The 23,882-nt window shown below is 37.4% G+C and overlaps 1 protein-coding gene across 3 annotated transcripts in view; it reads left to right on the forward strand.

The window, feature by feature from the left end:
- The first annotated feature begins 23,081 nt into the window (after positions 1-23,081).
- The window catches only part of LOC149147451 (Regulator of chromosome condensation (RCC1) family protein), a 92,270-nt gene continuing 91,469 nt past the window's right edge, over positions 23,082-23,882 (forward strand). For 2 of the 3 annotated variants that reach the window (XM_089445484.1, XM_089445485.1), the window contains exon 1: positions 23,082-23,650. In XM_089445484.1, coding sequence (XP_089301610.1) covers positions 23,455-23,650 — 196 coding nt within the window. In that variant the 5' untranslated portion in view covers positions 23,082-23,454. The remainder of the gene's footprint in view (positions 23,651-23,882) is intronic. The other variant, XM_089445486.1, reaches the window with a different exon arrangement.

The raw sequence follows: 23,882 nt of genomic DNA on the forward strand, positions 1-23,882 counted from the left end.
TTTCTTACCAGTCCATACCTCTTGTGGAGTCTTATCCTCCAATGCTGATGAAGGTGACCTATTGACTAGGTAATATGCAGTCTCCACCGCCTCTGCGCAGAATTCATGTCCTAACCCGGCACCACTGAGCATGCTTCTTGCCCTTTCCATCAACGTCTTGTTCATTCTTTCTGCAACTCCATTTTGCTAAGGTGTATATGGAGTAGTCTTCTGCCATGCTATACCACACTTCTTACAGAATTCTTCAAATTCCTTACTGCAAAACTCTCCACCGTTATCTGTCCTCGACACCTTTATCTTCTTCTCTGTTTGGTTTTCCACCAGAGCCTTAAATTCTTTAAACCTGTCAAAGACTTCAGATTTCTTCTTAAGGAAATATATCCATATACTCCTTGAGAAGTCATCTATAAATGATACATAGTACACAGACTTACCCAGTGATGGAACCTTCACAGGCCCAAACACATCACTATGCACAAGCTCTAATATATGTTTCGCCCACTTACCACCAGAGGGGAAACTCACCCAATTCTGCTTCCCATATACACAATTTTCACAGAAATCAAAATCCAGAGAGCTATTACTCACACCTTCTACCATACCTTTACCATGAAGTATTCGAAGAACCTTCTCTCCAATATGTCCAAGCCTTTGATGCCACAACATGGTCTTCTCTCCAGAGACCACTAGATTTTCTGCTCCACTTTTAGGAACCACAGAACTGTTGCACCCATCAACAACCATGCTACCTTGTAGCTTGTACAGAGTTCCAATCTGAACTCCCCGCGTCAATACCAGTGCTCCCTAAACCATCTTGTAGGTATCCTTCTCGAACACTGTTTTTACACCTGCATCATCCAACTTGCTTACAGAAATCAGATTTCTGGCTAATGCAGGAATATGCAAAACACCTAGAAGTGTTCTAACCCTTCCACCTTGCAACTTCAACTTTACTTTTCCGCGACCAACGATTCTAGCCTTCCTATCATCCCCTAAGAAGACATCACCACCATCGTATTTCTCATACTCGCAGAACCACTCTCTATGGGGAGTGAAGTGAAAGGATGCACCTGAGTCAATCAACCATGCCTCATGATCTACATGTGTACTTGAAGAAGCCAAGTACACATCCCCACCTTCATCTGAGGTGGTTTTCGCCTCTGCAGAAGGAGCATCATCAAATCCCTTTCCTTTATCAGGGGCTTTAGATTTACAATCCCTTTTGTAGTGCCCTTCCTTTCCGCATTTTCAGCACACCACCTCTACAGGTTTTCCTGGAGATTTAAATCTCCCTCTAGATTTAGATCTCCCACTCGATGACTTATTTTTGTTTCTGTTCTGGTACCGTCCTCATACAGACAAGGCATCACCATTCTGGCTCTCCATATTTTTCCATCTTGTCTCCTCTGTCAGCAAGGATGAGACTATTTCATCAAACTGTAAGGCAGTTGCATTGCTACCTATTGCAATAACTAGACTATCCCATGAATCTGGTAGAGAACACAACAAACTGATGCACTTATCTTCATCTGAAATTTTAATATCCACAGATGCTAACTGACTTACCACAATATTAAATGCATTCAGATGCTCTTTCACCGAGTCTCCATCTTTCATCCTCACGTTATACAGCGTTTTCCACAGGAACAATTTATTCACCAGAGACTTAGATTGGTACAAAGTCCCTAACTTGTCTCGCAAAGCCTTCGTCATAGCTTCCCCTTATACATTCAGCAACACTGAATCTAAGACACACAATCGTATTGTGCTCTTTGCCTTCCGATCCAACTTCTTCCATTCTTAATCAGACACTCCCGTTGGTTTTGTACCTGGATCTACTACGATCCATTGATCTTTATCCACCAACAGATCCTCCATCTTGAGTTTCCACAACTCAAAACTCTGACCATTAAATTTCTCAATCTCTATCTTTCCACTGCTCGCCATCTTCTTTCACCACCAGAATCGATCTCGCAGATCTCCCACTGAACAGGGTCTACCACAAGCCCGAGCGAAACCCCTCAGCAACAAAGGCATTCCCTTGAAGCCAAAATAGCTTTGATACCAAATGTAGGTTTTAACCCCGTACAGAAATTACCTGCATACGAATTCTAAAACACATAAAATAAACGATGCGAGAGCATAACACATAAAACACATATACACAAAGATTTTCCCCTAGATCCCAAAACCAGGACTACTAGCTTGATTTTTCATTATGTTCCTTTCAATGTTATAATACATATTTATACATGCAGAAGCATCCAATACCATGGACCGAAAACCATCATGTCCAAAAACATGTGTGAAAATCATGCACAAAACCATAGGTGGGTCCGCCCAACCTAACATAGGTTCCAAAACCAAAATTTTCCAGGGCATTGCCCCGAACCCCATAGAGTGGGGTTACCTACACCCCTCAAAGCCCCTGTGACTCCCCGATTAACTACGTGGGCTAGTTGTGGAAAGAATATAACAAGCACCACACTGCTTTCTCCTCATAAGACTTTACATCCCTTCACACAACTATCATTCTGAGGGAAGTTAAGTACACCTGGTAGTTGTGTGGAGTTTCTGTGTAACCCACAAATACTCCCAACTCTATTGTCGACTCAAGCTTCTTCCTAGAGTATTTGGAGACATGGTAGTAAACAAAGGCTCCAAAAATCCTAAAGTGAGACACATCGTATTTTCTCCCCGAGAAATCCCTCTCCAGTGTAATCATACCAAGAATCCAATGTGGAAACTAGTTTTGCAAGTAGATTACTGTGTTACATGGCTCTGCCCACAAATGCATTGGTAGGCCTTGGTCATGTAGCATAGCTTTAGCAACTCCAACTATGCTTCGGTTCTTTCTCCTAGTTACCCCGTTTTGTTGTGGGTTGTGGGGTGTTGTCATCTCTCTTCGAATGCCTTCTTTCACACATAAATCATTGAATTCATTCGAAACATACTCACCTCCATTGTCGCTCCTAAGAGCCTTCACATTCTTGCCAATATATTTCTCAACCAATGCCTTGAATTCTACAAACTTGGAGAATGTCTCATCCTTATTTTGCATGAAGAAAATCTAACACTTCCTTGAGAAGTCATATATAAAAATAACAAAATATTTGTGTTTGGTAGTGGAGGCTATCGAGAAGGATCCACAAACATTAGAATGGACTCTTTCCAAGATTACTTGTGATTTGTTTTCTTGATCATGGAATTTGGATTTTACATACTTCCTTAAAGGTACAACCTTTGCAAACATCTTTTTGCTCAAGTGATCCTTTTGGAAGGCTAGTGGTTATTTACTGCATAATTTTCAGGGCGCCATGATGCAAATGGCCCAATCTCCTGTGCCAAAGTTCACCGACATCACGACTCTGCACTTTCTCTGCCTTACTTCTTAATGCAGCACAATCTTCCACATCCAACTTCTACAGGTTCTTCACATGAACTCCAATCCGCTTCACTTATCCAGTGGCTATGTGTCTCAGGAATGCTTTCCCTTTGATCAAGATCACATCATAACCACGGTCTTCCAAAATTGAAACATAGATGAGATTCTTCTTCAGGTCTGGAACAAAAATGGCATCTTTGATTCGAAGAGGGGATCCCAACTCCCTCTGAAAGGTTACTGTACCAATCCCGGTAGCATTGTACCTTCCATCATCCTCCAATTCAATATGAATCTAGAGATATTTCTCCTCCAAGTCGCTAAAAAAATATCTACAACCTGTCATGTGGAATGATGCACCTGAGTCCAAGTACCACATGCTCCCCATCACTGTGTTGGCCATGCATTCGATAAGGGCGAAGTAGAGCTCAAAATGTGAATCCAAGGGTTCACTTGCTACTCTCCCTAAGTTATTCTTGCTCGACTTTTTGTGTGGACATTTTGTGGCACAGTGCCTGAATTCTTGAAAATTGAAGCATTTTATTTTGGACAAGACTTTCTTCTTTCCCCCTTGCTGTATTTTGGTTTGGTTTGAGATTTATTCCCTTTTCCCTTCTTTCCCTTTCCAATCAATGCAAAATTTTCTTCATCCTCTACCTTGGATGAAGTTCCATCCCAGTTATTTCTCCTGAACTTTTCTTGGACCAAATAGACCATAACCTTTCCCACTTCGACAACTTTTCCCTTCCATTTATGGAGTCCTGATAGTTATGCTAGCTTTTGGGAAGGCATAAAAGAGCTAGGTTCATCAGGTCATCTTTTGCAACAGTCACACCAACCCCTCCAAACTCATCACGAAATTGTGTAAATCTATTGAGATACCACGGGATAGTGTCATTCTTCTGCATCTTGATATTTTGAAGTGTGTCTTTGAGGGCCAATTTCCTATGGTCGCTGCTATTATGGAATAGATCTGTTAGTTCCTGCCACATTGTGAAAGGAGTGTCTTTCCCATGGATATTTTAAACAATGTGGTCTCACACTCTCTCCAAGATTATTATCCTCGCCTTGGCTACATCTTTCTTCCATTGAGCTAGGTTATGTGCATCAATTAATCCTGGTTTTGCAATGTCTATCTTGACATATTCTAGCAATCTATTGTTATCAAGCACCACCTCCATGTGATCCTTCCATGCAATGAAATTAAAGTTGCCTTCCAAGGCATACTCTAATATTAGCCTGTTGAAGGTCATCTTCCTAACTCTAAAGAGATCCTGCTACACTGAAGTTGCAAATTCGAACCTCCTAAGAAACAACTTCGAAATTCATGTTCTAATGTGAATCCATCTATAATACCATGTAGAAATATGGTGTAGAATTGCAACTGCTCAAGAAATTTTAATCTAAATCAACAAACACAATTATACTCTACTACTCTGCGGAATTCAATTCACAATTTAGAACAACAATCTCAGACATGCAATAAGAAATAACACACATGCACAATATTTTTCTATGGGAAAGGAACTGCTAAAAACCCCTTAAGCCTACTTGCATTAATCAAATGAATAGAGACTGTATTAAAATTGCTATCTTAATTTGAGCTCAACCTATAGGTGAATAACCTATCTCTCTGCTCAATGAGAAGCTCTGACCCATACTTAGTCAATTTCTGCCTCTACTTGAGCCCATATTTCCTTTCATAGATCCTGAGGAAATAGGCCCTATTCTATAAGAATTTTCCTCTAATTGATTGCATACAACACCTGTACACTCAGGACTAGTCTACAACTAGCGTTACACTGCCTTGCAATCTCAACCACAACTCGAGAACTCGAATTTATTGCATGCACTAGCTATTTTGAGTTAATTGATTAGTTAACTGGATGATCACTGAGTCAAACTTTTGTCCCATTGCATAACTGACCTTCCACTAGTTATATCAACAGATAGAACAAGTTTAACTTAATACAACTAGAAATAACTGACCTTGATTGCTACAAATTAGCAATCACACATACTTAAGTGAACTCCAAGCCCTCTAACTTGAATTTACTAAGCTAACTCAGTGACAAGAGCCATGTAACACAAGTTAATTGCCTCCAAGTTTTATGCTAATGTGGAAATTCGAATTTTCTCAATTTGACCAAGGAAAAATCAAATTCAGACTTTCCTACTACATTTTTCAACAACGATAACACAAACTAAGTGGCAAGTTGGAGAAATGAACCTATGACATGAGACATTGTTAGTTTTTGTAGCGTCGAAGGTGTTCTAGTCTCAAAACTTTGTGGAGATGATAAAGCCAAGAGTTCTCCGTAACCCAGAAATCATTTTTGGAAATTTCACCTATAAGTGTCTCAATTGGATTATTAGCCTATTTTTTAATATTTCCTAAGTCAACTTAGGAAAAGGGGTTAATTAATCATAATTAATTGAGATAAGGTACGAATCATCTAGAAATTCATACGGATCGACCAAGATATTATCTTAGCCATTGATTAAGATTTAATCTTAGTCTTTGGAGGTCCAACAAAAGATTATAAGAGGAATTTGATGGGTAGATGGAGAACACACACTTAAGATCGATTTCCTTGGGTAGTTCGATTTTCTAGAGAGAAACAACAATTTTCGGAAGAGTTCGCGCAAGATAAGGAAGCAATGATAGAAAGGGGCAGGATAGTGAAGCCTAAGGAATATTTTCTAGGTACGGTGAGTACTTTGCAAAGAGGCTGAGATTTTATCAAGGAGGTCGCGCAGAGGAGGAGAAGACGTTTTCAGTTCCAGAAGTTGGGAAGAGTTTCTAGAGGGCCAGAGAAGCGTTTTCCCAGTCAGCAACAGGTAGGATGACTAGATTGGCAGTTGATTCAGGTAGCATGTGCAACAGGCAACACCAGAGTGATGCACAACCTACGTAGGCCTAGTTGTACGACTAGATTTTTAGAGGTCAAACAGTGCTAGGATTGCTCAGAGTGAGATTAATTTCCCTCAGATAATTTTTGCTAGTATTTTCTCTGCAGGATTGCTAATTTTTCGGCATCCAGAATTATTTCACTATTTCTTAATAATAAAAACCCTCAGTTGCTGCACCGATTTTCCCAAGTTGGGTTTTTCTGGGGACTTTTGTCCAAAAATAACTGTGTCAATTTTTATCTGTGTGTGCTAGAATATTTATCAGTTATTAGCGCTATTATTTTTTGTGGTATTTCTGTGAAGATTGTAGTGTGTTTATTTCATTGTTACCGTAGCAATAAATTGCTAATTTAATTAACATTTAGAATAAATAATACCAGTTGTTGTAATAGAATTTCGATAATGAAATTTTCACAGACATGTCCAATATCTGGGTTACATCATTGATGAGCGAGGCATGCATGTGGATCTAGCTAAGATCCAAGTCATCTGAGATTGGCCAACCCTTACCACTATAACAGAGCTTCACAACTTTTTATGCCTTGCCAATTTTTATCAGGGGTTTGTGTTGGGATTCTCTCATATCACTTGGCCTTTGAGTCGAGTTACTAAGGGCGGAGCTAAAGTAAAAAATTTCTAGTCAGAGTCCCAATAGAAGGCGTTTGTTGATTTGAAGCGCAACCTCTGCTCTACACCAATACTCACATTCCTAGACCTGCAACAACCATTTTAAATTGAGATATGTTCTCACCCAAGAGAGGCATCTAATGGCCAATCACAATGAGACACTTTCTGACACAATTCAAAAATACCCCACCTACAATAAGGAGATGTATTCCATTGTGCAGGCTTACTGGCAATGGAAACATTAAATTTTGGGGAAGGAGACGGTCATCCACACAGATCACCAACCCATCTAGTTTATACAAACCCGAGGGAAGTTGCATAACAATCATTGTTGTAACCCTAGAGACAAACTTTGGTTGAGAAGAGGTCAGTGCCTATGATCTGTTAAAAAAGATAAAAACTCTGCTTGTTGTCCCATACATGATTACTTATAGGTATTTATAAAGAAGTAATGCAAAGAGAGACTCTTGGAGAAAAAAGACATCTTTCTAGATGGAAACGTTGCCTGAGAAAATGATATTGAGGTTGTAGTAAGATGACATAATGAAAAAGTGGAAGATTCAAAACATAAGGTTGCAGTAGTAGAATCTTCTATAATAAACCTTAGCATAAAACATGAACGACTAAGAAGATGAAAATATGAAAATATGGAGTGCAACTTAAGGTTATTTAATTAGAAATCTACAGGTACTGTGAGCTTTTTCAAGAAAAGTAAATCTGTCTGAATGGAAATAACCAACAACTTCTTTGCACATTTTCAAGAGAAGAAAAACAAATAATGACTCGCAGTCGCAAAGAAACACATATCAGGTTCAAAAGTTAGTTGGAATCATCCAGAAACTTTATTAAATATCCAAGAAAATGTAGATAAATTACACCAGTATTTCTCTCTCAGGTCAAAATTAGGAACCCCAAAAATGGATAGTTACATTGAGGATAGTTACAAAAACTGTTAATTATCAAGAACTGACTTTAAACTACCTTAAAAACTAATTTTTACTCTACTCGGTCCTTATGAGGACTTAAAGACTAATCTTAGAAATTAAAGTACTTTGACTTGAAATTACAAAATATAATATCTTTTCCAAAATAAAATATATGCTTTGTCTTCATTTGATCACTTGGGATTTTTGTGCAGGCTCACTTGAGGAAGCTCTAGGTTCCACTCCTTTTTTTCATATGAATGTTTCTTAAAGATACATGTTCTTATTATCTAGGAATGGGGGATGAAGGTGCACATTTAGCTCCTCCTGTATGTAATTGAAATCCAATCTTAGTGGAAGGATCTTCCCTGAAATCTTCAACTTTTGTTCCTCCTCTCTACACCTTTTGCCTCTTGCTACTTTGAGAACTTTCTCCTTCTAAATCAACAACATCTAGCCATCTTTTCAGCCCCTTTTTAGAAGGAAGAGGAGTTTCAACTTCCATACTTGTTGAAGTTTGAATTGCACCTCCATTTACCAATTTCTCCCATTCAGGCTTTGGTTCATGCACATAAGGAGCATAATCATTTTATATTTTCCTCTTGGAAATGATCTGATCAGGATCATAAGACCACTTCTCTCCCAACTGGAAATTCATAACATGTAACAATTTTTTTGCCTCCTCATGTGCTTGCCTGTTATTGATAATGAAAGGCTTAACAGTCCTAGGAAGCTTGAACAAACATCCTTGCTTGGCTGGGATAAAATGCACTTGACCAACATTTAGGCTTTGCCTAATGAATTAGAGTGCAAATATCCTCATAGGCATAAACACTCGTGGCCTATATAGAGGAACCTCCACACCATATATTTTGATTTCAGTGTAATCCTCAAATTGAAACAAATATCCAACCTTTAAATCTCTACTCATTTACAACAAAGACCGGGCCTTTGGTAAAATTCTAGGAGGGGCAACATTATTGAAAATTTTGTAAACAATTGACATGAAGGAAGAAAGAAAATAGGAGAAACCTTCATTTTTTGGTTGGGCTCTGACAACACCAGTCTAATTCACAATTGTTTTCTTATTCTTATTAGATCTGAAACATTCAATCCTCGGTCCATGAACTGCTCAAAATGTACATATAAAAAGAGATATACTAACAGAGAGGGAAATATGAAACAACTAGTTATGCTGAAGTTAAGGAGCTGAGAATTAATTGTTTTCTCCCAAAATGCAAGAATATCTAGCACTACATTTGGCTGCATCATCAAATGAAAAATCCCCCGGCCTAACCATGTATCATTGATGCATTATCACTTCCAAGAATCCTCATAATTACTTGCAAAATTGGTCCAACACCTTCAACAAAGCAAGATACATGAAACTGAGTAGAATTTGAAGGTAAAACAATGTTTGGAAGCCAAATGGAGGCATTCAATTTCCTAGAATGTTTTGTTGACGAGTTCTGAAAAGTCAATAAAAGGGTTTCATCGGAAAATGGAAAATAATGGTCAGACTGTAGAAAAGATAGGGCTTGATGAATTAGCAATGAAGAAACCTGGAAAACATTCTCCCCTTTCTCCCCTAGGGATTTCATGACAAAACATCGCTGAGGGTACAAAGATGAGGTTAACTAGGTGATAAATTCTGGAAATTGATAAGTTTGAGGGACAAATGCGAAGAAGGTACCATATTTGACCATTCTATCATTAATTTCTGACTTATTTTGGTTAACCGGGACGTTTTGATGGAATTCCGTTAAATTCACAGGGAAAATTGAATAGAAAATGTCATGTTCGATATCCATGAGGGGAATATGAGTAGAAGAGCTTGAAAGGATAACTTTCTTTGACATTTTAAACTTCTGTTTGAAAATTCACAAAGTGGAAAATGTGTTTAAATACCTGGTATAATATGAAGTGCTAAGTTGGAAGTTTCGCATTGCTTGAGGGAGCTATTGTCACCAAGAAAACACAGTGAAAATAAGCAAATTGGGGGAAAACGGGGTTTTATCTATAAAATGCGGGAAAAAGGGAAATTAATTGAATGCGGACAAAACAGTACGAAGACATGATGTAGCAGATGACGTGGGAACATGGGTGAGGTGGTCGGGTGACGTAGATGTGACATGGACATGTTGACTGTCATGCTCGCCTGGAAATCATGCTCGCTTGCCACAGACCAACATGGAAACCATTTTACTACTCACGGGGGCACCAGTGGTGGTAAATGATATCACCTTGGAGTGTTGTTGGGGATGATCCTGACAATTGATCTCCCGATAACAATTTCCCGCCATACCACTTATTGGGGCACATATTGGCATAATTGTCGTTTAGTTTGTGGTGTCGGGTTCCCTATGTTTGCGGGTCCCGAGATAACTGACAACATCATGCTTGAGAATTGTGCACCCTTTAACTTTGTCTTATTTGCCACAAGAATATGGCCAACCACCATATAAAATATTAAAAACAACCTCGTATAGTGGACCTACGCCACCTTGGATCCAAATATTAATGTTTTTATTTGTTGATAAAAATCACATACAAAATCCCAATGACTTCATTTTGGTATTTATTTGCAAATTTTTTTCATATATGATTTTTTTTTTGAAATAAAATAAAAACGAGCTACAACAATCACCATCATAAGTAGTCCACATATATGCAACAATTTCATTTGATTATCAAATACAAGAAGGCCAACACCAATCATATTGCAGATTTCCTCAGTCGACAACCGGTTGCAGCACTAACCACTATTCTCAACTCTTATGGCCACGAGACCTCTAGATGGCTGCAACTATATAAAAATGATCCAAAATTCGCCACCACATACCATATGTTAATGGATGGCGAGCAAGTTCTAGATTTCCACGTCCAGGATGCATTGATATGCTACCTGGGCCAAACCATTGTGTTCCTTCAAGCAAGCATGCCAAGCTGATTTGGGAGGCACGCTACAGTCAGGCTGCAAGACACTTTGGTGTTGAGAAAACTGTGGTTGTAATACAAAAGTATTTTTATTGGCCAAATCTTTGACAGGATGTTGAAAAATACATCAATCTAGCACTGCCTTGTGCCATCATCAAGCCAACTATTAAGAAGCAAGGGTTGTATACTCCTCTGCATACTCTTAGCCGACCTTGGGAATCTGCCATCAGGTTCACGACATCTTAGAGAAATCCAATGCCAAATACAAATGACGAAATGATCAACATTGGGTGCCCCATAAGTTTCAAGTGGGCGACAAAGTTTGTTTACATCTGTAGAAAGAGCGCTTCGTTGGAGCCCCTCATAAGCTTCAACCACTCACAAACAGGCCTTACACCATCACCAAGGTTGTGGGAGACAGCACTTTCAAACTTAGTATGCCCCAATTCCTTGGCTTGCACCTCATATTCAATGTGGACCGCCTTCAACCATACTTTACACCATTGCTAAACACATTAGGCATTCCTGAGTAGTTGACACCAACATAATTCAACCTGGACTGCATTGAATAGGCCAGAACTGATCGGATCATGGACACACAAATCAAGAACACTCGCAAATAGAGGATCCAACTGTATCAAGTTGTCGAAGCTGGCCAAGTCTTGCACCACAACAAGTGGCTCACCAAGGACCAAGGTCAGCAGAAATTTCCCCATCTCATGGAGGCATTCAATGCAATGGGGACCACTGCTTCCTAAGGAGGGAGGATTGATATAGGTGGATATTTGTGACCACCCTCCTATTCCACTTGGTGTTGGAAAAACAATGGTAATTCCAACCACCACCATTAATGCTGTGTGTCTAGCTTCTTCTAGAATTCGACGGAGTTGGATAGCTTCCCGGAGAAGCCACCGGCTCCAGAAAGACTCCAGAAGGTTCTTTATTATGTAGAAATACCTGTTCAACCATCAAATGAAAACAAGTTCTGAGTTCTGTGTTTAGTGTATGATCTTTGCTTTGGTATCAAAGCGAGGTGAGGTTGAGTGCTGCAAAGTTCTTGTGAGAGGGTGCGTTCGAGAGAGGCTGGAGCTGTAGAAGAACGTTGTGAGAAGCCTTCCTGTGAGAGTCAGTCACGAAGTTGAGTGAGGAAGCTAAAGAGGAGGATCAGGCGCAAGAGCTGGAGCTTATTGCGCAGAGCCTGGAGTGTCAGGGGACAGCGCTGCGTGAAGAAAGTTGTCTCTATTTGACTGCTATCAGAGACGAACAAGAAGGAGGAGGCCTACAATTGATCTTGTGCCCAAACCAGTCAAGTAGTTTGCATTTACACAAGTGGAACTCTTGGTTGAAGGTTAAAAAAAAGGGGGAACAAAGGGAGCGACATCCCTCCGAGTCCGAGAAGCCTAAGTCTTTCACCATTCCCATCTCTTGAACGCTACCTAAGCCTAAGAATGCTTCTCTGCTAAACTCTCTTTCTTACTTGTTACGTTTTTTACCCTGATGTATATAGTTTGCTTATAGAAAGGGCATTGCGTGGGTAAATATTTGTATCATATGAGATGTGAGTTATATAGGCTTAAATAATAATAAATTTGTGTTTAAAAAAAAAAAGGAAGGAAGAGGGTTGTTATTATTAGTGATTGACTAAGGAAATTAATTATTGAAGCTGTGAAAAAAAAATATATCTTGGTGGTTGGTACTTAAGGATTCAGAAGCTTATTGACAATGGCTAATATATTGGCAGAAACTTATTTATCTGATTCTAACAAGTTAGATGGTGAAAATTATGCAAATTGGAAATTTAAGTTGCAGACTTTGATGGAAGGCAACAATACATGGGCGATTGTGTTTGGAGCTGAAGTTAAGCCAGTGTCCCTTCAAGCCACAAATGCAGCAATTCAAGATTGGGAGCAATGGGAAAACAAAGCAAAGGTGCTTTTGCGGATGACGGTTAAGGACAACATTATTCCACACATTAAAGAGTGCAAAATATCCAAGGAGACATGGGACACTCTCAAAAATTTGTATGAGACGAAGACTACAAATCGAATATTGTATTTAAAGAGTAAGCTTCTTTCAATTAAGATGAAAGAAAATGAAAGTGTCAGTGATTTCATTTCTAGAATTAAAGATCTAAAGGATAAATTAGGTGACATTGGTGAATCAATATCTAGTACATACTTGGTTACTGTGACATTAAATGGAATGCTTGATGAATATCAAATGTTTATCACTGGTCTTTCAGCTAGAGAGAAGGCTCCTACTTTTGATGAGTTGGTAGGTATACTTATGTGGGAAGAAGAATGGAGAAGAAGCCTTAAACAGAAATCTCCCAATTCAAATTTGGCATTGATGGCCAAAGGGAAGCAATCCTTCAAAGGCAAACAGTGGGAGAAAAATAAAGGCAAAAAGCCACAGGTAAAATCATTTCAAGGTACCCCTTTACCAAGGACAAATGCCAAATCAAGTAGAGATGATGTGTGTTATTACTGTGGAAAACCTGGTCATTTTGCTAAGAATTGTATGAAAAGGAGGTATGATCAATTTAAACAAAGAAGGCATTCAGGAAATTATGTTGATAGAGATGAAGCAATTAGTCAAGATGTTAGCAATCTTAAATTGTTTGTGACCAATGCTGCTTTATCAACAGAAACTGATGATGATAATGCTTGGTTTATAGATTCTGGTGCATCAATCCATATGTAATGCAAAAGAGATTGGTTTGATACTTATCATGAAATCAATAATGGTGGACACATCTATTTAGGAGATAATAGATCACATGAAATTAAAGGATATGGAAATATAAGTGTTATGATGCCTAATGGACAAGAAAAACAAATTCAAAATGTGGTGTATGTTCCAGGATTAAAGAAGAACTTAATTTCAGTCTCTACTATCACATATCAACATTTAAAAGTTGAATTTGTGAAATCACATTGTTTGGTAAAGGATGTGCAGGACAACTACAAAGTTGTTGCAAAAGGAATGAGAGTTGGAGGCTTATACAAGTTGGATGTAATGAAGAATGGGCATCAAGCTTTGGCATCAACAGGCATGTCAACTATAGAACTTTGGCATCAAGGGTATGGACACTTAAATCATAATGACCTAATGTTACTACAAAAGAAATTGATGGTAGAAGGTATTCCAATTATTAAGGGTGAACACTTTGAATGTGAAGGTTGTGCACTAGGAAAACAACATAGGGAAGAATTTCCTATGCATGAAAATAGAAGAAAACGTAAAATACTTGAATTAGTGCATACTGATGTATGTGGTCCAATGCAAACTAAGTCACTTGGTGGAGCATATTACTTTTTTATATTTATTGATGATAGCACTAGATACACCTGGGTGTACTTTATAAGGAACAAAAGTGATGTGTTTAAATACTTTAAGGAATTCAAGAGTATGGTTGAAAAGCAAACAAGAAAGAGCATTAAAATTCTTCGATCTGATAAAGGTGGTGCGTATACTTCAGGAGCTTTTATCAAATATTGCAAACAAAATGGAATTATGCAACAATTTACAATGCCACATACACCTCAACAAAATGGAGTAGCTGAAAGAAAGAATAGAACATTAGTTGAATGTGCTCGAAGTATGTTAAAACGTAAAGGACTTTCTAATAGTTTTTGCGCTGAAGCCATTAATACAGCTGTATATCTTAAAAATAGAAGCCCTACTAAGTATCTTGAGCACAAAACACCATTTGAAGCATTGTATGGTTTTAAACCTAATGTTAGTCATTTAAGGATATTTGGATGCAAGGCCTTTGCTCATATGCCTAAAGAAGACAGGAGAAAGTTAGATGCCAAAGCCATCAAATGTATTTTTATTGGATATTGCATCGATCAAAAAGCATATAAAATATATGATCCAAGTACTCACAAGGTATTTGCAAGTAGAGATGTTATATTTCATGAACATGTAGATAAACAAATAAAAGAAGATGAATATAATACATGGCAATCTTCTTATGGAAGCTTTAAGGAAGAAGAAGAAGTTGTAGAATCAACTCAAGTACAAGAACACATGGACATTCCAAAAGACACATCAAGGAATCAAAGTCCACAAAGAAGTGATGAAGGCACTCCACAGAGAAGAAAAGGAGAAGGTACTCCACAAAGTAATGAACCTCTAAGAAGGTCAACACAACAGATTCAAGCCCCCATCAGGTATAAAGATTATGCTTTAATGTCTCAAGTAATGACTGTTTTTGAGCCCTTAAATTATGAACAAGCCAAAAATCATAAAGAATGGATGGAAGCTATGAAAGAAGAATATGATTCTATAATGAAAAATGAAACTTGGGAATTAACAGAATTACCTGAAAATAAAGTCCCTATAGGATCAAAATGGTTGTACAAGACAAAATTTAATGTAGATGGTAGCATAGACAAGTATAAGGCAAGATTGGTTGCAAAAGGTTATTCACAAAAAGAAGGTATAGATTATGAAGATACTTTTGCTCCGGTTTCAAAAATGAATACAATCAGAATAATGATAGCATTGGCAACTAAATATGATTGGAAGCTACATCAATTAGATATAAAGTCAGCTTTTCTAAATGGTGACTTAAAAGAAGAGATTTATCTTGTTCAACCAAAAGGATTTGTAAAGAAAGGTCAAGAACATCTTGTATGCAAGTTAAAAAAGGCCTTATATGGACTAAAATAGGCCCCCAGATATTGGTATGAGAAAATTAACAAATTCTTCTTTCAGCAAGGATTTAAAAAGAGTAAAAATGATCCTAATTTGTATGTCAAGACAGACAGAAATGGGGATATAGCATTACTTTCTATATATGTTGATGATCTAATAATAACAGGGAATGCTGATAAATTAACTACAGATATAAAAATGAAGTTATCACAGGAATTCGAGATGAAGGATCTTGGTGAGATACATTATTGTCTAGGTCTTGAAGTATGGAGAAATGATGGAAGAACCTTAATCACACAAAGAAAATATACAAATGAAGTACTAAAGAGATTTCATATGAATGGATGTAAAGCAGTGAGTACTCCATTGGAACAAAATATCAAATTAAGAAGTGATCATGGAACAAAAGAGGTGAATGGAACATTGTATCGACAATTAGTGGGAAGTCCGAATTATCTCACTACCACTAGACCAGAAATTGCTTATGTAGTAAGCATACTTAGTCAATTCATGGCTAAGCCTCATGAAAGCCATTGGATAGCTGCAAAAAGGGTCCTTTGATACTTAGAGGGAACTATTAATTTTGGTATTGAATATACTAATGCTTGTAATGTTGAATTGATAGGTCATTCTGATTCTAACTGGGCTGGAAATCCAGATGACAGGAAATCCACCACTGGATACATCTTCAACATAGGATCGAGAGCTATATCATGAGCAGTAAGAAATAGGCAATAGTTTCCTTGTCATCAACTGAAGCAGATTATAAAGCATTATGTAGTGGCACCTGTGAAGCTATATGGCTCAAAAGAATACTTGAAGATGTTGGTGAAAGTCAACAAGAACCTACAATGATCAGATGTGATAATCAAAGCACCATCAAACAGGGGAACAATCTTGTATGTCATGCAAGGTCAAAACATATAGACACACAATATCATTTTGTAAGAGAAAAGGTCCAATCAAAAGAAATTTCTCTAATATACTGTAATACAAATGAAAATGTAGCTGACATATTCACTAAGCCTCTTGGGAGGAAAAATTTGAGTTTTGTAGAAGTAGGTTATGTGTTGTAGAAAATCAAGATTATATTGTAAGCCTAGCTGAGACTTAGACCAGCAGGCATGTCAATTAAGAGTATGGTTGCAGTGTCTTATACACTGTATATTTGTTATATGGTTGGAATTAAGGGGGAGTGCTGGAAAAACAATGGTAATTCCAACCACCGCCATTAATGCTGTGTGTCTAGCTTCTTCTAGAATTCGGCGGAGCTGGATAGCTTCTGGAGAAGCCACCGACTCCAGAAAGACTCCAGAAGGTTCTTTATTGTGTATAAATACTTGTTCAGCCATCGAATGAAAACAAGTTCTGAGTTCTATGTTTAGTGTATGTTCTCTGATTCTTGGACCCCCAACAATGTTTCTTGCTGTTTCCCTAATTGTAGCACAATTTACTATTTTTGGCAGTTTTTCGGGTCCTAAACTTCCAGAGCCGTTTTGAGGCCTTAAACGATGTTTTTTTGGAAAATGGGAAAACAAACAAATTATGGTAAGGTTTTGTAGTCAAAAGTTGTAGTCCTCAGATATATCTTTTTAACGAGGTATCATTCGCATCAAACGAAGATCATATGCTAAAGTTATAACCCGAGGAAGTTGGTGTACCAACTAACCCCAACTGGGCCCACAAAATTTTGGCGGTTCATCTCCTAGGGTTAGGTTTTTGGAAGTTTGGGGTTTTCCCTTGCTTCTCAATAATAAAAAGGTTTGTGAGCCTCATTATAACAAAGTTCAAAGGCATGTAGCCACCACATCTCTTCTCAGAGATAAACTACCATTACTTAAGCTAGTTTATTTCCATTCTGCATGTAAACCATTTTTAGTATTTTGTTATCCATGAATTAAAGTTCAGTTTTCATTGTACCTCTGTGTTTCTGTTTAAATATATATTTCATTTTGTTACTGCATATAGCTGGATCATCTTTTTCGCATCAACAGTTTGTGGATGCTACTCTTCTCTAATATTTCTCTAATGCTTCAAGAATCTCAATTAACATGAAAAAATCTCAAATCTTCTTTTTAAATACCCCAATAGCTGTCCAAATTTACATATTTTATTTTCTTGGTTTTCAAAGGAGTTCCTTTCCATATAAATATTTGGGAGCCCCTCTAACTGACAATCCTCTTAGACAAAAGGTATGGGAAAATTTCTTAAATTTCGAGCCAAACTTTCTTATTGGACTTTTAGATATCTCGATCTAGTTTGTCTCTTGATCTTGCTCAAATATACCATTTAGTACTTCCCCACCTATCTTATATTAGCTATGGAAAACCCCAAAGCCACCTTACACATGATTTTAAATATTCACTATAACTTCCTATGGGGGTTGCAAAAGACACTGAAAATGGGCTCTAGTTGCCTGGGATAAAATATGTCGTTTGATAAAAGGAGGCCTTGGTCTCTATGATCCAGACATACACAACAAAGCCTTAAGTTCTTAAACCTTATGGAGATGGATAAAAAACCAAAAGGCTTTATGGAGTAAAATGTGGAAATGTAAGTATGCCCCCAATGCCTAGGAACCTCAACTCATTAGAATGACAAGCAACATTAGGGGTTCTCATATATGGAATGTTGCTTGGAGCAACAAACATCTTGTCCATAAGTGTAGTATTTGGGAAGTCAGAAACGAGAACAATGCATTATTTTGGGATGAATCATGACATTAGTGGCCAAAATTAACTGAAAATGAACAACTTTGCGCAACCACCTCATCTCTAGGGGCCAAATCTTAATTGCACAGTACTAGGACTCATCCCCCTGAACTTCTGAATGGTACGTTGGAAGTAATGTAGGGAATGGATTGAGCCTCCCTTCCAAAACAAAAGCACAATTATCAAGTAAGAATTATCAAATGGGAAATTGTAGTTCAAGAGGGCAATGCTATTCTTTGTTAGGATTATCATCCTTCATGCAATTTTAACCTTTTTGAAACTTGTAATGTTCTCACAAGAAACAACAATGAGGATGATAAAGGAAAATGGAATAAAATATAATCTCAAACACTAGCCCAAAATCACACTTTTTATGTGGCTTCTATTATGGAACAAAACTTTGACACGGGACAAGCTTCAAAGGCACAGTTTTGAAGGCCCCTCAATCTCTCTTCTTTGTTTCTCCAATTCAAAAAATGTCAATAATCATCTAGCAATTGTAGCTTCTCTACCTCTATCTAGGGCCACCTTGCTATGTTCTTTTGAGAGACCAACGTAATACAAAATAATGTTCTCTCCACTCTACAATTCTAACGTGATTCCCCTTTTACTAATCCCATTGTCAACAAAGCATGGAAACCCATCCCTGGATTCATCCTATCAGAGATTTGGATGGCGTGTAACAAATGAACATTTAAGAATATCAAAGCCTCCAAAAACTTTATTTAGCAAGATATCCTAAGGAAAATAAGGGAAACAATTCCTTCTCTTCCTTGGTCCTCCAAAGATTAGGAATGCAATCAACCTGGAAAAATCATTCTAACTAAAATGGGTCTCTCCCCCTATTCCTTATGGCAGACTCCTTTTGTCCCCAATTTCTCCCCTTCCTTCTGGTCTGCCCCTCTGAAGGACATCATTAAACTGAACTTTGACGGGGCCTCGAAAGGAAATCCAAGTCAAGCTAGTTATGGTGGAGCCTTTAATAACACGAATGGGCAAATTTTACATGTTTATGCAAATGCCATAGGCCTAAACACTAATAATGTTGATGAAATTTGGGAACTAGAGTAGCGTCTCTCAATTGTTATCCGCAAACAATTTCACACACTCATTATTGAAGGAGATTCCAAGACCATCATTAATATCTTTAGCCAAATCCAATGTGGATCAAATCCTTCCAAAATATCTAAGAGTTTGATATTGGAAGCTCAAATAGGTAATACCAAAAAAATCTTGGTAAAAATCATAACTCCCCTCCTCTCCCATGTTTTAGAGAAGGCAACAAATTGGTTGACAAGCTAGCCAATTTTGGTCACAACATAACAACTCATCCCCTTGACTTCAATAGGAGTGAGAACATTCCAGAATCTGTTTGAACTCGTTGTCAAGATATAGCTACAAAGGACCTTATTCCCCAAGGAGGGTTCCTAAGAGCGAGCGTTCGCCCTTCCTGCCTTGATATGATGCCAATTCACATGAAAGGGGCATGTGACTCCCACTATACTTGGAACTTTGCATGCACTCCCATCAATTCATCGATCATGGCACGCAGTTGGCACAAGGTTAAACGCCATTTGAATATTGCAAGTGGCACAGGGAGGTAAAGGAAGACTCATCAAGAGGATTTTATCAAATTGCAGAGTTGGATGAAAAAATGACAAATTGAACACAAGTTGACCATTCTAACCAGGAGATCAAGCAAGATCTCCTTCTCATCAGATGAGGGTAGTACCCAACCATCGCATATTCCTGGAGATTCTACCCAATAGTTGTTATGACTCACTATTTTTTTTTTCATGCAACACTAGTAGTCTTTTTTGTCTTCTCATGTCGATGTATGTCAAGGTCTAGCATAGCCAACCAATTTTTATAAGTTTATATTTACAAGATGCTCTAGTTAGACAATGTCTTAGCAACCTCAAAACTCTGAATTTTTTGCTACAGGTATAGTTTCCCTTCAGACAAACTAGTAGTAGATTTTTATTTTATTTTATTTTTTATTTTTATTTATTTTTTAATATAATCCTCATTTAACATAATGCAAAGTGCCTAACTTACAAAAAAAAAAAAAAAAACAAACCTTTAAACTATATAATTTTATAAATTTCGAATTAAACAAAAAAATGTGCAAGCATCAAAATATTAAAACCTACACTTAATCATATCTGAAAATGATATTGAGAAATTTGGGTGGGCTTTGGTTGTAAAGAGCTTCTGGTGTGCTATATTTGGGTATGGACTTTGGTAACATATTATCAAAGAAAAATATCTTAAAAATCAAGCACTTCAGGAATGGATCAAGTATAGGGCTAAGGCTCTGTGTAATGTCTTATATATATGGAATTGTTTCATGAAAATGAAACATTGGCTGTTTGGTAATTTGCATTGGGAGATTTGATTAGGTGTTGTGGTGGAAATTGGTTTGGACCCGATCAACAATTTTTTGGGCAACCATACTCTGCCTATTTCTATTATTAGGTACCTCCATAACAAGCGTATATATTTCCTAAATCAAATCCAAATTGCCTATGATCCTATTTATCTATATCCTACTTGGATAAGCTCTCGTGATTTGGGATTAATTGGAGAATTAGTAGAGATATGGGACAAGTATGTGGTTAATTTATATCTGGCGAGCATCACATTGATGGACAAGGCTGATTCTTTCAAATGGGATGGAAAATAAGTATAGGGAATGATCTTTGTTGAGGATATCTATATGTATATTTCTCTTGCTCAACAAGGTGTGATGGATAGATGGTGGTATAGGAAAAAAATGGTCATGGAGTATGCCCCTAAAACTCAAATGTTTAAGATAGTTGGTTTGGAAAAATAAGATTTTAACATGGGAGAATTTGTGCTGGCAGGGCTTCATCGGTCTTGACAAATGTATTATATGCTGGTGAGATAATTAAAATGCCATCCATTTATTTCTAAAGTGCCCTTGTGTCGTGGCCATTTGGATACATGTATTACAAAGATTATACATCAATGTGGTTTGGGATAATAAATCTATTGAAGAATGCCTTCTGGTTTGGAAGATGAAATATAAAGAAGTTAGAACACTTCATTTTTTTATTTTCTGGGGCATCTTGAGGTGCAGGAATGCCTACATTTTGGAAAATATTCCTTATGACATAAAAAAAATTGCAATAGTGTTTGTGCATATTTCAATGAATATGGACCTGTGGCACAAAAGGGTTTTTAGCGATACATTCATCCAAAAAATTGTTGGGGCAATTATCTTGTTGGATTTTTTGATGGGGCAACTCATCTAAATATATGCGGCAGTGGGGCGTATATTGTCATAAATTCGGATCTTTATTATCTTTTTAGTTGGAACAATGGTACAAGGACAAACAATAGGGTTAAGATCATTGCTCTATGGGGCCTATTATTTTGCATTAGATGGCTATCTATTGAGACACTGAATGTTTTCGGGGATTCCAAGGCTGCTATTGATTGGGTGAATGAAAAGTCCTCCTTTGAACCTCCTATGCTTATCAACTGGCTGCACAAAATTATAATGTTGATTGGGATTTTCAATAAAGTGACATTTTCCCATATATACATGGAACAAAACAACACCATTGATACACTCTTGAAACAGGGACATACATATTGAATGGGGGAGATCAATTTATCTGCATTCTATCTGGTCCAACTTCAAAGGATTTGCAAAATCCCATTTAGTTGAGCTCCTTTTTATGATGTTGATGATTTGCTTCCATGTATGGAGTATTTCATAAACTTATGCTTCTTATAATGATTGGTATAAGTTGACTTTTTTATATTACCATATTTTCGGACATATTTCAAATTTGTAAAGAAAGAAAGAAAGAAAGAAATTATTTTAACATCCACGAGGCTAAAGATAGCCTATGGGGCAGATTGCTTCTTCATCTGCTTGATGTATTCGTCCCTTTTTCTGTGAAGCTTCACAATAAATGCTCTGAGCTTCTCGACAAACCCCTCACTAAATAGATTATCCCAAGAACTAGATGTCAGCATATCTGCATAACATTCCCTATTGTCTTTGAAAACCTCACATTCTAAAATGAAATAATAATACTATAATATTAATAGAATCAATCATAAATTTCACAATATAATGGCCGAATGTCATTCACATATAACCCCTTTTTTTCTTTAAATCTCACAATATAATGCCAAAATGTCATTCATATATAACTTTTTTTTTTCCTTAATACAAAAACGTGTAAATTTTTCTTCCTTGATTAATAAAAAAAAATTTCGTTTATAAACGTAAAACCAATTTAAATATTAATATAATCGTGTTTTATAAAACATACCTACTTGTTTCACACGATTTCAAAATAAATAAATAAAATATACTTCTATAATCAATTTAATAATAAAATTTATTAAAATAATTTTTTTAAATAAAATTATAAATAAAAAATAACTAAAAATAATTTATAATAAACTTTTTGTCTTAAAATTATATAAAAAAAAATATAGTTTTATATAATTTCTCCTGCACACAGACCTCCAATAAATCACAACCACAAATGAAATGTTACCACACAAACTCCTGTAACTATCACCACACATCTTGGTAGGCCAGGGTCGTCCCCGAACCCCAAATTTAACGGACGGCAAGAAAAAATTAAAAATTAAAAATTCTTTGAAAATCGGATTGCTGTGAGGACCGCTACGTGGCGCTACCACATGCAACCAAGCGGCCTTCCCGAAGCTTCTGCCGCGACCGGTATCGCCTGCATTTTTTTGTGGTGGGCAGGCAATTGCGAGGCCTGCCAGGACCTCCCGAGTATTCTAGAGGTTCACACAGTGCCACGTGTCACAGTTATTCAAGCCTTTGACCCGACTCCCAGCCTACCACGTGGACCACTGCCACGTGGATGGTGCCATCGTTAGGAAAAAAATTTGCACCCAGAGAGGTTTGAGGGCTCTGCTATTGTTGTTAAAGACTGTCTTTCTTACTATTTTCTCGCTATTGAACCAAAACTACTCTTCAAGTAAAATCTAAGAAATCAGAGCTCAGTTCATTTCAAATGCCTGAAACGAAGTTTGGAATCGACTCGGCGGGATTCGAAACTCTTGACTTCTCTGCAACTTTCTCTTACCGCCTTCGGTGATTGTCTATTTCTATGGTTTGGTCCTTTCTGAAATACGCATTTTATTCCGCGGAGAAGATTTTGTGGCCATTTAGGCTTTCGGAGGTTCTTTTAAGCGCAGAATATCTTGTATAAGTATTTCATTTTTAAGGTTTAGCCTTACGTTTTGGGGCATTACTGGTTCTTGAACACTGGCAATGCTCAACAAAGAAGAAATCAAAGAGAAAGGTAAGAATTTAGAGGGGACTGAGATATTCATGTGGGGATATCTCCCCGCTGTGTCTCAGCAAAGGGCGCCATTGTTGTTGCCCACGCCTGTCCCTCACTCGACTACGCAAGAATCCTGGAACGAGCCGTGCAGTGGTGGATGTGGATTTGCACTCGCCATTTCAGGTAAGTTTCCCATCTTTAAATTGCTCATACTTTCCGCTTCCTGTCTGTTCACAGCTTGAAATGTCATTTGTGTTTCTTGTTCTTGTTCCTGTTTGCTAATTTACATTGTTTTCACGGGTTTTGATTTTGCTCCGGTGAAGCTCAGAGCTCAAACCTACATACATATATTCGACCGTGTAAATAGCAAAAGGTGGGCATCAAGAGTATAACCAAGAGAACCTTGGGCATATCC

This window comes from Pinus tabuliformis, chromosome 9 (genome assembly GCF_031772625.1).
Source record: "Pinus tabuliformis cultivar Carrire ecotype Pingquan chromosome 9, CPIR1, whole genome shotgun sequence".
NCBI classification, from domain to species: Eukaryota; Viridiplantae; Streptophyta; class Pinopsida; order Pinales; family Pinaceae; genus Pinus; species Pinus tabuliformis.